The following is a 15,906-nucleotide window of genomic DNA, read 5'->3' as shown; positions in this document are numbered from 1 at the left end:
GCGCTGTTTACGCTGGTCTCGACGCGAAAATTTATTTCCAAAAGCGAACCTGCAGCCAGCCAAAGGAAAGAAAACATCTGTTGGGAGAAAGCCTAACGGAATTTCGGACGGCTCAAAGATAGTGGTAGCGGCATGCACTGGCAGCGCCTTTGACTGCTGAACATGCTGTTGTAGACTGATCCTCGTCTTTGATCTTTGACGTGATCTCCCTGTCGTCCTTGGCGCTTTGGCCACATTTTCTAACTGTTCGCCGCTGTGGTGGTGGCTGCCGTTCCGCGATGCTCGACAGGACGTAGTCATTGGCCTTAGCGACATGCTGGGCCGCTTTCTTATTCATCTACGGCGTACGTAGGTGAAATACCGGGTTTTCGTTTAAAAAGTCCGAAATAAAAAAAGATCACCGACCGCTACTAGGCATCTTGGGGCCACGAAAGCCTATGCCAACCACGTTGTCTCTGCGAATGACACGTTGGTGCATCAAGCTCTCAGCGTACGACTGCGACGCCCTCCACGGCAGGCTCCCTCACCCTCCTGTTTCTCAGGGAAGTAGGTCCTATCTGCGGACGTGCGTTCCCTCCGTTCTTTAACCGGCCAGTTCGGCTTTCGCCTCGGCCGACGCTGGTCGCACCCTCTTGTCTGGTTAATAAACGAAGTTAACGGTAGCGCGTACGTCTTTTCTACATTGACGGCGCGTGAACTCGACACTAACCAAGAAGCTCGCACTTAACTTGAGGACAGTGCACATAGCTTTAAGAATGACAGGTGCAACGAGGCAAAAAGCGTGCAGACCAGAATAACGAGTTATTGACATTCTAGTGGAAATAACGAAGAAGAAATGGGGCATGGTCAGGGCATGTAACGGGAAGGCAGCTGATGGCCGCTAAAAGTGACAGTCTGGTTTTTATGAAAGAAACCTAGCAATACACGGCAAAAATGGGGGCGGGCGGATGAGATTATTAAGTTTGTGGTGAGGATCAAGTGAATATGCCGCTGGCACAGGATCGGTTAATTGGAGGAATATATGTGAAAGGCAAAAACTTTGCCGTCAGATTACAATGCTTTGCACATGGCTTCCTATAACGTTGTCAAGCTGCTGGGCAGCTCGATTTAGCGGAATATTTAAGTCTTTTGTAAACCCTCGCACAAGGTGTTGGCGCATTAGACAGCGTTTTGCGTCAGTAGGCTTCGTCGGAACAAGAATGAGCTGTCTTTACATTGGGAAGTCATTTTTGCTTGCCCTCAATTCAGACGCTCAAGACGGGCCAGCTGAAGCCGTGGACGGTGGCCCAGAAGCCGGAAAACAAGCACAAGAACCGGTACGCCGACTTGCTACCCTGTGAGTATACGCCCCTCGCGATCCTTTTTTCTCCGCCTGAGCATTTTTTCTCTCTCGAACCACGTCTGCATCTCGGGCTGTCGCGGGCGTGCACATTCTACTTTCATTTAATTGTTCATTGCCTCTCACAGAGCGGGTGTGTTTCTCTGCGACTTTCTGAGGTCTTCTCAAATTCACGCACTAGTCGTTTGTTTTTGTTTTTGCAGATAAACGATGTGTCATGGTACATAATGTTGCGTGGTGGCATATGGCAAGTGATGGAACACGGCGACACAACAGAAACTGAACGACGTGATTACATATGATGAAATATGCTTTAAAGGCCAGCGGGTCTAGCGTGAGCGCTCCGCCCCGCGCCACTGCCCGCTTCGTCGTCTTCGTAACATGACCCGGGGCCACTGAGCGATCGTCCCGATCGATTGCTAGAAATCCAATGCATGACGTGACGATGAACACAGACACAGGATTGGGACATGAAACGCTGCACACCACAATGAATGCGAAGATGGGCAGAATGCTTGCACCGGAGCATCAAGTCCAATCTTCACCGTTTGCCGAAGGCCAAGGCTCATGGACACGCCGAACGGCTTGGGCGGGGGTGCCGTCTTCGCTCGAGTGGTCGTGAGGTCGCTTCGTCGTGGGGTCGGTCGGGTCGGTCGGGTCGGCTTTGGGCTTTTCCTGGTCGTCGTATGTTGTGGTCAGGGCTGAAGACGGGGCTCGGGAGAGCGGCTGGTCGGGTCTGAGCAGAAAGGGCTGGGGCAGAGCTGGGCGGCGCTCTCCACGGGCTTTCGGCCGATGGACCCGGCATACGGTTGGCGTCGACGGTTCAAGGCGAGGATGGGGATGAACCGCACCTCCAACCAAATTAAAGCATATTTCATCGTCATGTCATCACGTCATTCTGTTTCTGTTGTGACGCTGTGTTCCATCGCTTGTCGTCATGCCACCGCGTAACAATATAATTTTTAACTAGTTAACACGTTGCTCGACTTGACGTTGGATGTTAATCCCGAGATTCTGTTCACTTCTCATATACCTGGCATCACAAGAAAACTATGTCCAGTATTCAGGCAGTTTGAGAATATGCTTGCAGACCACGCCAGCGGGTTTGTGCATGCATTCTTTTCGCTTTGCAGAGAAATGGGAAGTAACTATTTCAGCGAAGGATGCCGGTCAGCCTGGGTCACTAGAGAGTCTTCCAACTGCACTGACATTCGGGAGTGGGGCGAATGAAGAACAGAGTGGAGAATATGAGGCAGTGTCCTTGTACTTCGTGAAGAAGGGTTGCAGTTGGGAAGAGAGGAGTCAGAACGAAGGCGAAAGTAGAAGACTCGCATGAGGGAAATCTACAGCAAGGTAGACAGTATACCAAGGCGAACATAGTCCGCGATCGAATAGGAATACTAGACCAATAATTAAAAACTAACCAATCTTTTCTTATCTTTTTTTGCTGTGAGGACTAACATTTTGATGTGAAATTGCAGGCCTTCAATACTGTCAGTGAGCACAGTCTTCAAACTTTGTGATGGGCAATATTGTTTCGAATACCGCCCTCCGAAAATGCGTTTTTAAAAGCTCGTTGAATGGGCTTGCCCACATTTTAAATATAGTAAACGACGTTTGTGTGCTTGGTATCGCACCAAAGTCGTGTTAACTTATTGTTAACTTCATTTAAACAAATAACAAATACGCAAGCGGCTCTCTATTTGATGCATAAAGATGAGTGTGACGCTATTTTATAAATATGCGATGCATGGAAAGAAACCCAACGAGTTGCATGCTTTTGATATTCTCCATTTCGAACCACATTGCCGCTTGCTATAGCTTAGACTCGGTTAGTGTTTGATGCTGAAGGCCTTCAATTTCGCAACATAATATCGCCTCTTAACTATTCTTGGTTAATCAGTTACTAAGCTATTCTTGTACAGGATCGTCCATCATTCGTGGTTGAACGCTGTCGCTGTTTCCAATCCGCCATTGCGTCTGACCCGCCCACGCAGTAAAGCTAAGTGGCAGGCTAGGTGAAGCCCCGTGATTGCGCGACTTTGCTCCAATTATGCGCCCGTGTCCGACACATCTCTTTGAAGACAGCGACCGTGTTCAAACTAAGCATGGACGAACCGATGTTAGCATTGTTGTACAACCAACCTGCACACGCCAGACAGGTGTGAACTTTATTAAAATTTCATGTACTTAAGCTCTTAGAACTGGAAGATCTGGAAGGTACCACGCGCAAGCAATATGCCAAAGTAACCTTTGCATAAGGAAGTGCAAAAGCGCAAATCACATCGGATATTTCTCAGGGGCCTGTCGAGCATTCTAGGGTGCAACTACGCTTTCCGAGAGGAAATTCTAATTAGAAACTGACAGTAGATAAAAACCTAAGGTAAAAAATGTTCCTTTATAAAAATGATAGTATAGCGATGTATTGGGGTGATGACGTGTTCATCCAAGCTAATAATGTTCACATGAGTTGCTGGGCTTAGGTTTTGTAGTGTGATCAAATTTTGACTTGTACAGCGTAAATGAGTAGTCTTATTGCAACTTGCTAGCAATGTTGCTGGTAACGGCAGCGTCAATAGGAGAGCGTACTTCTCTTATGTTTATATTACTGCTCTTTTTTCCATATTTGCTCAAGAAGATCGGCCTCTACTGTTTTGAGGGGCCTAGGCGATCGGAGCATACTCAAGTGTAAGGCTGAAACATGTTGAAAGCCTAAGGTTCTCAATTACTCGGAGAACCTTTGAATTTACCTTTATAGTTATTTTACACATAGGCACACAATGTTACGTCAATGACACCGCGGTATTTAGGATAAAACTTTGGAAACTGAAACAAATCTGAAACGAATACTGAAACAAATTGAAATGCTTTTACGAGTTCATTTTAGAAGTAAAGGAGTACAAAATGAATCAGGTTAAGGACAACAAAAACGTAACATCTACAGGCTGCTGGCGTCACATCCAATCACTGTAACGTTTCGGCAGCCCATGGTGAAGTTCTACACGAGAGGTCGGCATACAAAGAGTGAAGTAAATCATATTTTGTCTCTTCCTGTCCCACTGCAGCTTCATCGTTTCTTTTTTTATTCTCCTCCCGCTTTTGCGCAGACGACGACACCCGGGTCATTCTGCATCCGCTCAAGAACGACCCTTCCTCGGACTACATCAACGCCAACTACATCAGCGTAAGTTCATCCTTGCCCCGAAGCGACCACGGCTCTCAAAAGCAGCTTAGGTTTATATGTGCGCTCGTGCTATGTTCGTCAACGTCTGTTGAGACTAACTGCTCCGGCCGTACCTTACGGAGAGTTGCGCGTAGAAAATGCGCGGTACTGCTTCTATGCTCCCGGCACACAGTGTTCAGATCGCTGTTGAGCACTCTGAAGAATGCTGATGTATGACCGGATGGCTTGCGAACATTTAGAAGGCGTTCAACAAAAGAAGAGACGGCAGCCTTCCCCGTTGGCGACAGCGCCGACAAGTGCTTTGGGGTACTTGCTATAGCACTGTGGGCCTAGAAGAAGCATATGTTAATTGTGACGCTAAATTGGACAGGCTCGATAGATAATACCGGTTAGGAGGTTTTCGAATTTTAAGCACTATACTGATTTTTTACAAAGTCCGAGTGATGCGTGTGCGACATGCCGCCCTTTCACCATCGGTTGATTTGGGTTCGACTTGCTACGTCGTTTTTCTTTTTTTTTTGTCTTGTGTTCTTGTACGCGTGCCTATACTTCCACCCTTTTGTTTCAGGCGCCATCAGAATAAATATTTTCAGTCGCTGTTGTCTTCGTGGCACTCGCCAGCATGATGCGATGACGTCGTTGACATATATCGCTCATTTTGTTGAGCAGTTAGCGAGGTTTTCGGCCCTCTCTAAAAAGTGCAAATATGGTTTGAGATGCTCCTGACCTCCATTCTATTGCGTAAGGACGCTTGATGCAGCGTGATGACGCTACGTTGCTCTGAGCCTAGTCGTCTCCAGAAATACATCATGCGCGAGATTGTTGCCAGCCTGCCTTGGCCCATATTATCTTAGTACTCAAGGTATATTTAACTTCTTAAGTCCCACGAAAGCAGCTACCGACATTTTATGCGATAAAATGCGACGACGCTATAGCAGTAGAGTTGTTGGCACAACAAAACGCCATCGATATAGGTCCCAAATTTGTCGACACAGGTCTGGCATGCGGTCTCGTGACGTCGTACATCCCGCTCACCAATCAGCGCTGGACCAAGTCACGTGTTCATGTGACATCATCTTACTCTCGGCCAGCCGAACTATTTCGTGGTCGAGTTAGCAGACGGTCTGGCGGTTGGGAGGTGACATGACAGGGTTCTGGAAGGTTGTGACGTCACTGACAGGGATGTAGCCTGAGAGAAACAGCTTTAGAAAGTGTCTGTAAAGAAAGAAATATTTCGGGAGTGGGAAGGCCTTAGCTCCATCTTTAGAGGTACGATGCGGCAGTGTTAGTGGATCCCGCCTTATGTGACTCCTCTTACGGATTCTCGCTTATACCGGGTGTCCCAGCTAACTTGAACCAAGGGTTACGAAATAATATATTAGTGGTAGGTCAGTGAAACCAGTTGCATACAACTACCAGCCTGCTTGCGCACTACAGGCAATTTTTGTTTTGTAATTAGGTAATTGGCTAATTATGTTAATTTTTCTAATTTAATAAATATTCACCTTAGACCAAAAATGTGAATTGGAAAGTTGTAGAGCACCTTCAGAAACCCCCATTCCATCAATTGCGATAAAGAAAGTCTCACGTGTATCTTTTTTTCCGGGCTCAAAAGAAAGCCCGCGAAATACAAATAATACCACGTGACTAGCGCATTTGAGCGCAGCGATCGTGGTGCTCTCAGTCGGGGTTTGAGCGAACGAAATCAGCTGCGGCCGTGACCCGATGGTCCCGTTGCAGCGGCAGGCAGAAATGTTGGCGATGGTTGCAGCGAGCTCGAGCTCGCCCGTCGTCACCGCGATCTTGGCCAGGCCTGTCCACCGCAGCAGCCTACATCACGACAGGCGTATGACGATAAAGAACCGGCAAATGAAGGTGCAGCGCTAATTTTAGTCAAATCAGATGTCATCTCGCCCCTTTACCCAAGCCTGTATGCGCAGATTCAGTGGCTGATACCTTATCGCTCATCCGTTTGCCGTAAAGTTCGCTGATGGGAGAGAAGGAGAGTTTCCCGGTGGTGTCGGCTCGCCGCTCTCGGTGCTACTTGCACCATCACGTGGGCCGGCTGTCAGACGCGGGTGAAGAAGCCATCGCAGGCATATCGGCCTGCCGCTTTAACGGGGCAAAGGAGACACGGCCGCAGCTAATTTCGTTCGCTCAAACCACGACTGAGAGCACCACAATCGCGGCGCACAAATGCACTAGTCACGTGGTATTATTTGTATTTCGCGGGCTTTCTTTTGAGCCCAGAAAAAAAGGTACACATGTGACTTTCTTTATTGCAATTAATGGAATGGGGGTTTCTGAAGGTGCTCTACAAGTTTCCAATTCACATGTTTGGTCTAAAGTCGGTATTTAATCAATTAGAAAAATTAACATAATTAGCTAATTAAGTAATTGCAAAACAAAAAATCGCCTGTAGTGCGCAATGAGGCTGGCAGTTGAATGCAATTGGTTTCACTGGCCTACCTCAAATGTGTTATTTTGTATCCCTTGGTTCAAGTTAGTTGGGACACCCGGTATATATACGCTCCGCTACCCGGTTAATAGGTATAATCTCTTCATTTATGCCTTTGTAGGGGGACAGATCAACAGCTCGTCTAATCTCCTTTGCACATAGCTCACATGCTGTAGGTAGGCAGAGATCGCTGCCCCTTCCCCTACATATCTATTGTCTCTCACATAACATGAGTATGCTATCGTAAGCTACAGTAGCTTTATGCAATATAGATATCATCGACATCGCTTTCAATATTAGCAATTGCATATGCCTGCCTACTTCATTTCCTTCATTTAAGCGAGCCCTGTGCTTGCTGCATCCAGTTGACACCGCAAACTTAGTTATATTCGCCCACCAGGGGAATGCGATTTTCTCACCGTTAGCGACCATCTGTTATCCTCTCTTCGCACTACATGTCCTGCCCTATCCCGTTCCCATTTCTTCTGTTTGATTTTGACTAGAGTGTAATTAACTCGTTTGTTCCCGACACACTGCGGTCGCCTGTTTATGTTAACATCACACCTACCATTTTCTGTTCCATAGCTCTGTGCGTCGTCCTCAACTTAAGTACAACCTTTTCCACGAGCCTTTCGGCTCCATAGGTCACTGCTGAGACAGTAAATAACCACAGGAGTCAGATAGGAGTGCACACCACGCGCATTTGGCAAGTACTGACAGATGACGACCTGCAGCTTACCAGTATCCCTCAAGAAGAAAACATACAGCATAGCCCCGCTTGATCAAGCCTTGTGCATACGTGGCATAGCACTACCGTATCCAAGGATTTGATTTCCGCCTCACAGGAACTGCCCGCGTTGGAAGATTCTGCGAAATCGATTACATGTGGTCTGTGACGTCACACATCCAGCCGACCAACCATCGCCCGACCGTGCTGCCAGCCAACTGCCACATATCAGATGCATATGCTTTTGATTTTTTCGCTTACAACGCTGACGCCGGGTTTTAAGAAGCACTTTCGCTGAAAGGAATAAAGGCGGTCAAGTAATGTCGCACCGCTGCTCTTTGAGTCGTGAGTAAGGTGAGCTGCCATTTACGTTCGTTGCGCGCGATATGCTTTTTGAAGTCTAGCGCTTAGCAACAATAAATGCGGAAACGCTATCGCATCAGCTTTTTGTGATACTTAAGCGTCCTCCTAAGCTGTTGCTTTTTGTTTGTGTTTCTTTTCTGCTCAGGGATACCACAAGCCCAAGGCCTACATCTGCACTCAAGGTGAGGAACTGAACGTGCTCTAGACTCGCTGCAGATATAGCCTGTCGCTCAGGCCCATATCGAGTGAATGGTTTGTGCCCACTGTGAAAGCCATGGAGAACAGAAGCAGGCAAAAGTGGAGAGGATATGCTCGCTCTGATCCGACATGTCTCAAGTTGCACAAACCTTCATTCACATGAATGTGTAGAGACCGCATTTTTGTTTTTTCATACGGCGTTTATATTTTCATTGTTTCCAAGCCTAGCAAGGATAGCACAAAAATGAGATGCGCAAAATACAGGGGGCGCATAACTAAGGATATAGCGTCACTCGCTGGGCTTACGGTGCACGCAAAGTGCAGCAAAACTAGAAAAGACAAGGAGAAGGCACATGTTTTCATCACACTACATAAAGACATGTTTCTCAAGTGATAACAGCGAATTGGGTTGAAATCATGATCTTTGTCAATAATACATCCAGCAATAAAAAAAAAGAACGAATACTGGAATTTGGAAGTTCGATATCGATGCGGTTTCACAGCGATGCCTGTCTAAGCGGATGCCGCATGATGACTTGTAGAAGCGTGCAATGCACTTCGTATATGTACTTGACATCTACTTGAACATCTTCCAGCAGATACAAGAACCGTGGGCGGTTGCTGGGCCACTGTGTCGCCTTGCTTTGAATGCAGTGATCTTTGCAGCCGCAGTTGTTCAGTGGCCTTGGAGTTCCAGTTAAGAGGGCGTAATTGAATCTCGAATTTTTCAGCTGCTTTAGATCAATGCGCAGTAAAAAAAAATCAAAAAAGAGAGTCTTTGAGATTCCTTCGCTATGCACATGCTTGCTTTTCTGCAGCGCGCTACATTTGTTTGTTATCTCGTCTATTCAAATAAATGTGAAAGCTGCACTAGATGGCAATGAAAAAGGGCACCAAGCTGGCGCTGCCTACGGCTTTCGCCCTCTTTCATTAGTTACAGGGCTCCACTCTTTAGCCTCTGTTCTTCACCGTTCCTTGCTTGCTCATCTCACGTCCTTTTCCTTGCCACCGCTGGGCACCCTCTCCCGCCTTCCTAGTTCTACATGCTTTGGTCGGCGCTTTCCTAAAGCAGGCTTTGTCATATAACTATATTGTACAATTAGTAGTATTCCAGTACAGTACAATATTGTTAAGGTGGGATGGGTGTATTCACAGATGAGGGGGATGAACTCGAGGCGGAGCAGGTAGCCAGGCCAGCTTTCTTCGAACTTCGTCAGCCTCTTCCTCTAACTACAGTCACTTTCACTTCATTCACACTAGTCGCTGCGTGGCGGGTGACAATTCCCCCTCTCCCTTCTTGCAGACGAAGCTCGTTATCGAGCAAGTGAGGTTGAACGACAGACACAGCACTTAAGATGAGCCATATAGGCTACTTGTGTGGTACCTAGTGACCGCGACGAAAGGTCCAGTGTACCTAAAAAAAAAGTTGTGGCACAAGCCTCTTTCTTCCGTAAAGGTGACCAAATCCACACGAAATCTCCAGGCGCATATGTGGCCTCAACATGACACTTGTCATAGCATTCTTTGGAGTGGAGCTGTGACGACAATGTGCGCAGGAGGGCCAGGAGACGAGCTTCCTCAGCACGGCATGCCACCTGATAGACAGAAGGGTCGTCTTGAGGCGAGAAGGGTAACATGGTATCTAAAAATGCGCGAGGCATCCTGAGGCAGATTAGATAGAACGGGCAATAACCGGTGATTTCATGCTTCGCGGCGTTATACGCGCATGTCACGAATAGCAACACGGTGTCCCAGTTCCGGTGGTCCGATGCGACATACATGGACAACATGTTGGTGAGGATGCGGTTTGTACGCTCAGCCAGACCACTGGTTTGTGGGTGTTAAGGTGGAGAGTGGCGGTAGTTGGAGCCGCATAACCGAAGTAATTCTACGATGTCAGCAGTGAACTGTCGTCCGCGGTCACTGAGGGTGACATGGGTAGCACCATGGCGGAGAACAATCTAGTGCACCATAAACGACGATGCATCACTTGCCTTGGTGCATACAGGCGCTTCATTCTCCACATATCTTGTCAAAACATCCACACAGATGATAACCAAGCGGCGTCCTTCTGAAGACTTGGGAAATGAGCTGGAGCAAGTCGATGCCAACTTTTTCAAGAGACACCGATGGTGTCTGTACCGGTTGGAGAAGACCTGCAGGTGGAGTGGTGAGAGACTTGAGGCGCTAACATTGGTCACAGCTGGAGACGTGCTGTTTAGTGGTCTTGTACATTTTCGGCCAATAAAAGCGCTGACGAAGCCTGTGTAATGTACGAGAAAACCTAAGGTGACCCGATACGATGTGTCTTGCATGGCGTGCAGCACATAATTGCGCAGATTTTCCGGGACAGTGAAAAGCACGGTTGCACCATCAGCCGAGTAATTCTTTTTGTACAGGTGTCCATCCTACATGATGAATGGTGTGAAACGTGCGCCTATGTTGGCCGCAGCAACAAAAGGTTGCAACATGAGGAGGTCATTTTGCTGCTCTGACGGAAAGGTCTGCGTGCTTGAAAATGGCGTAGAAAGCAAGACCAAGCATGCCTCGAAGTCTGTCTGTTCGGTCGTTGTTGGCGACGCATGGCGCGACAAGCAGTCAGCCTCACTGTGGCGACAACCACTCTCGTAGGTAACAGAAAAGTCATATTCCTGCAGGCGTAATGACCAACGCGCCAGACGACCAGGTAGGTCGCGGGGGCCTATGAGCCAGTATAAGGAATGATGATCGGTCACGATCGTAAACGAACGTCCATATAGGTATGGGAGGAGTTTCTGGACGGCAAAGACAACAGCTAGGCATTCTATTTCATTTACGGTGTAATTACTCACCGACTTCGTTAAGGTGTGGATGGAATACGAAATTACATGCTCGGCACCGCTATGAATGCATACGGGCACCGCCTCAAGGATGACACTACTAGCTTCAATGTGAATTTCCGTGGCTGCGGCAAGATAAAGGTGGCAAATAAGGGTGCCGAGATCAGAGCAAAATTCAGCTGGTTGAATGCCGAATCACACTCGGGTGTCCAAACTGCGCGTCCCTGTGCAGTTAGCGAGTGTGCAAGGTGCGCAAAGCCAGGGATAAAGCGGCGAAAATACGAACACAGTCTAAGAAAACTCCGAAGACTTCTGACCGTATGTGGCTTCTCAAAGTCTCCACCTGCAGCCAGCTTCTACAGATCAGGTCGAACGCCGTCCTTATTCACGAGGAAGCCAAAGACAAGAGTTTGTCATTCTTCAAAGTGGCAATTTTTAGAATTTAAGTTGAGCCCAGCTTTGCTGATACAGTGGAGGGCGATTCAAAGTCATTCATTGTGCTCTTCGAATGTCTTACCAAATAACATCATCCAAATAGCACATACAAATGTCCCATTTGAGGCTATGAAGAACCGCGTCCATGAAACGCTCGAACGTCGCAGGCGCATTACAGAAGCCTAACAGTATTACATTACATCCAAACAAGCCGTCAGGAGCCATGAAGACAGTCTTTTTTCTGTATCACGGGCGCATGGCTAATTGTCAAAACCCGGAGCGGATATCAACAGACGAAAAGTACGACACCGAGCGCAGACAGGCAACAGCACCATCAATGCGCGGCAGTGGGTACACGTCCTTTTTCACTGAAATCAAGAGATGGTAATCGACACAAAATCGCCATGAATTGTGCTTCTTTCTAAAGTATTACGGGCGCGGCCCAGAGACTGGAAAACTCGCCAATCGCTTCTTTTTGCAACATCTCTTGGACTTGATCGTGAATAATTTTGCGCTCGGCTGGAGAGACTCGATACGGCTTCTGCCTAATGGGATTGACATTCCCCCTGTTAACTGGATGTTGCATGCGAGAGTCCGGCAGAGAATAAAGAGATTATCCTGTGCTGGCAAAGTCAAACACAGAACCACGAGACACGAGAACTTCCTGCAGTGTACGTCGACCGGTAGAGGATAACGACTTCCTGATCATCGCTCGTAACTGTTTAGAATAGTCTGGCATCTTGGGTGAAGTTAGGGGGCAATCAGAAATGGCCAGGATAGCTTCGGGAACATAGTGTTCAGATCTTGCGAATTTAGAGCCAGCCGGCAAGCGCACAGGATGTGTGGATAGGCTCAGGGCCTACACGTGCGTGCAGCCATCTTCTGCGTCGACAACAGCACGAGGGACGAGCACATTTTTCTGAAACACATTGCAGGTGTCCGGTTCAAGTATAGGTTGACAATGCCCCATTCGAATTCTGGAAGACTACGCTGGGACAAAAGCGGCTATCTGAGCTCGCAATATCACATCTTCCGTGAGGAAAAGCAAATTGTCGCGACTCGAGGACGAATCTTCGACTAAGGCGGACAGCATGTGTGGTCGCACAGAACTTTTGCCGGCTCCAAAGTCCCCTGTTGCACCACACTCGCGCAAAAGATCGATGCATAGAATGACGTTATGCGTGGCACGAGGTAACACAACAAATTCGGTCTTGAAACTTGTGCCACCTAATTCAACAGAAGCCGAGCAAAGGCCGACAGGACTTGTTTCGTCCCCAACACCGCAAAATGCGATCGCTCGGTCCCAGCAAAGATAACTTTCTGGCCGAGACGGTTTCATTTAAAGTTTCATCACAGACACAGCAGCACTAGTGTCCACCAAAGCAATTGTATTAACATTGTTCACACGCACACACTTTGTTCTTAAGCATAACAATAGGAAGAGGTATGGGCGAAGTTGACCGGCCGGCGATCTTGCCTCCATCGGTCGCACCAGCTAGTTTCCCATGGGTGGTGGACTGGAGCGGCGGCGCGGCGACGGTGAACGTCGCGGCCAGGTAGGAGGCGGAGTCGTGCTGCGCTCGGAGGTAGGAGGATCAGCGCGGTCAGCCTCCTCTAACTACAGTCGCTTTCCCTTCGTTCACACCAGTCGCTGCGCAGTGCCTGACAATATAACAACCCACACTGCAAACAACTGCATCGAGCGCCGGGCTCCCCGCGCGTCAGTCAGAGCTGGTCGGCGCATACGCGCGGCGCTGGACGCGACTAGCGCGAACCCTGGCACCCTCGATCTTTACCTTCCAGGTACTTGGCACACTAGCGCCTCTTAGTCGCATCGAAAATAACGGCCAGGGGACGACCACGCGACTTTACCCTACTCTTTTGTCCATAACTTAGGTGCCCTTTAAGCTCTCGCCTACTATTTGTTCTCGGCTGAAAATTCAATCTGCACGAGTAGTACTACTCAGAAAAGGAGGGATTCCACAGCGCTAACAAACTCTCAAATATATACACACAGGACGGGCGAGCAGTATTTCTAGAAAACGTTTATTGACTAGGAAAACAAAATACTCGGGGAGAAATATACAATGGGTGGTGTCATCTCAAGACCCCACTGGCCTTGGCCGCCTCTCTAGCTTGCAGAACAATTGCGTGCTGCTGACAAAGCTCCGAGCTAACAGAGAGATCTGTCATTGCTCTTTCGCTCTATGTATTCTGATGCCCGGAGGTTTCGGGGCCTTTTACCCACATGTAAAGTGATATATACCTGGCCTGTCGTCGCACCACGAGCACTCGCATTTATGGCGCTCGGGAAAAATGATGCTGTTTTTTGAATGATTGGGGAATGTATCGGTCTGCAGTTACGTCTAGTCTCGATTTTCCATAGCATTAAACTTCTTTTGTGGAGGGAGAAAGCGATGTTGTGATTTTTGGAAGTGGAGTCGTGTTGGTAGGTGACGGAAGCTTCTGGAAAAGAACTGAAGTCGGGGTTTGACCCCTCATGGTTACTATTCCCTCGAGCTAGGGCTTCCGCGACTTCGTTGCCCTCCTACTACGCGTGACCAGGCACCCACAATATCTGATGTTTAGGGAGGAATTTCTGTTCAGAGAATCAGTGAACTATGCCAAACGGTTACTTAATCATTCTACCTGCAAGCAGGAGCCGACAGGTTTATTGAGAGTCTGTCAATGGCGTGTACACCCTGGTCACGGGCGTCGCCGTACTGGAAATGCGCGTGCCCCTTTTCGACGCCCGGCGCGGGTGAAATCTGAGAAAGGCTTTTGTAGCCGGACGACCAACATCGACAAAATTTTCCGATGTGGAGCATCTATCATCAATGTGTTAAAACCTCGTGTACTGTCCAGTGTCAGTTCATGGTAAAAGAGCCCTTTCACCTACCTTAGTTTGCAGCTTACCGCTAATGGCCGCGCTTAGTAGCCCAAGTGTTGCTCCGGGATGTTGTCTCAATATTTATCACTTATATTTTTGTCGTGATGTCATTCTGACACTGTACTAAGTACGCAAGTACGCTTCTAGCGGGCCTTCATTATTTCTCGAGACTGATAGAGGAAGCCCTACACGCGCCACTGATGTATCACGCTGTAGCAGACTAACCATTCTGTGGGCTAGCTGGCTAACCGGTGTTAGCAGGAAAATACCAATCGGAGGAAACGCAATATCAACTGGCTTCTTTTTTAACTCTTCTAGCAGAATGGGTGAAGGGGACAATCATTTTATGTACCAGCAGCTTATACTGCACAAGGTCAATTTGCGGGAGAGGCACTGCAGCGAGTGTAAAACAGGCGGATGATGACGGCCCCAAGATGACACTCTAAGGGCGATCACGTGAAGTGACCTTACTTCCGTCGAGAGACTTGCGCTGGAATTTCGTCGGCACTCGCAGGTCCCGTTGAGAAGACGGTGCCCGACTTCTGGCGCCTGGTGTGGCAGGAGGAGATCTGCAAGTTCATCATGGCCGCCAACCTGGTGGAAGAAGGAAAGGTGCGCACTCGACCACTCCTCCGAAAGAACGCGCCTACCGTTGTCGGAAATATGTTGTTTCCTAATGCTAGTACAGTGAAGAAGCGACGGGGGGCCACAGATACAGCAGGGCACCACCACGTACCCATCTCCTTGTCGAAAAACATTTTCACAGATTCGAGTCTCTGAAAGGAAACAGATGCATAAACGTGGGTGCATAGGGAAGGACTACATAGCGTAGAAGAAGCGCGAACTTTTCAAAAATATATATTGTTTGCGACACATTTTAGGTTCCAAACATTTTCAGTTTGACCTTTCTGTTAGCGCATGTGCGTAAGGTGGGTGGTTCCAATGGAATTGGAATTTTGATTATAGCTCGGCATGTGAAAATCAGAGATGAACTCATGACTGCAGGATTACAAAGACCAGGTACCCATTTTTGCCCATAGGCATCCTTTCCCACTTAACTACACTGAAGTCATTTTCTCGGAACAAAGAGTTGAGCCAAAGTGGCTAATGAGACTTACTGCATGTCTTACTGTCTTCTTCCTTTCTGGGTCTCCGTTTAACGGCTTCTTCGCTGTCTCTCTCTTCCTCTGCTCTCTGGATGGCCCCTCCTGCTGCAGCCTATCAAGATAACCACGGGCATCTCCGTGAGTGCTTCCTCTCTCGTTTCTCTGTCACCATTCCTCCGCACTTATCACCTTTCTCCTTCTTTCCTTCTTTTTCCTTCTTTTCTTCAGTTCAATTCTTGAAGGGCCCAAGAAAACCTCCTTAACTAAACCTAGCAAACGCGCACTAGCGATAGATATCCCATCGATCCTCTCCGCAACGCAAATAAATTTAAGCTACCTTCAATAGCACCGAGCATACGAACGATCTAAAATAATGCTCCTCTTCTC

The 15,906-nt window shown here is 48.1% G+C and overlaps 1 protein-coding gene across 1 annotated transcript in view; it reads left to right on the top strand.

Moving 5' to 3' along the window:
* Positions 1–15,906, top strand: part of LOC146181010 (receptor-type tyrosine-protein phosphatase kappa-like) — a 188,749-nt gene that overhangs the window by 105,352 nt on the left and 67,491 nt on the right. The window contains exons 4-7 of the mRNA XM_084576230.1: positions 1,249–1,336; positions 4,447–4,523; positions 8,217–8,253; positions 14,928–15,025. Coding sequence (XP_084432356.1) covers positions 1,249–1,336; positions 4,447–4,523; positions 8,217–8,253; positions 14,928–15,025 — 300 coding nt within the window. The remainder of the gene's footprint in view (positions 1–1,248; positions 1,337–4,446; positions 4,524–8,216; positions 8,254–14,927; positions 15,026–15,906) is intronic.

The sequence above is a fragment of the Amblyomma maculatum genome, chromosome 8, assembly GCF_055883805.1.
Source record: "Amblyomma maculatum isolate TAMU_Amacu chromosome 8, ASM5588380v1, whole genome shotgun sequence".
Classification (NCBI taxonomy): domain Eukaryota; kingdom Metazoa; phylum Arthropoda; class Arachnida; order Ixodida; family Ixodidae; genus Amblyomma; species Amblyomma maculatum.
Note: the sequence above shows the minus strand (reverse complement) of the source record. Positions and strands in the feature narration are given on the sequence as shown.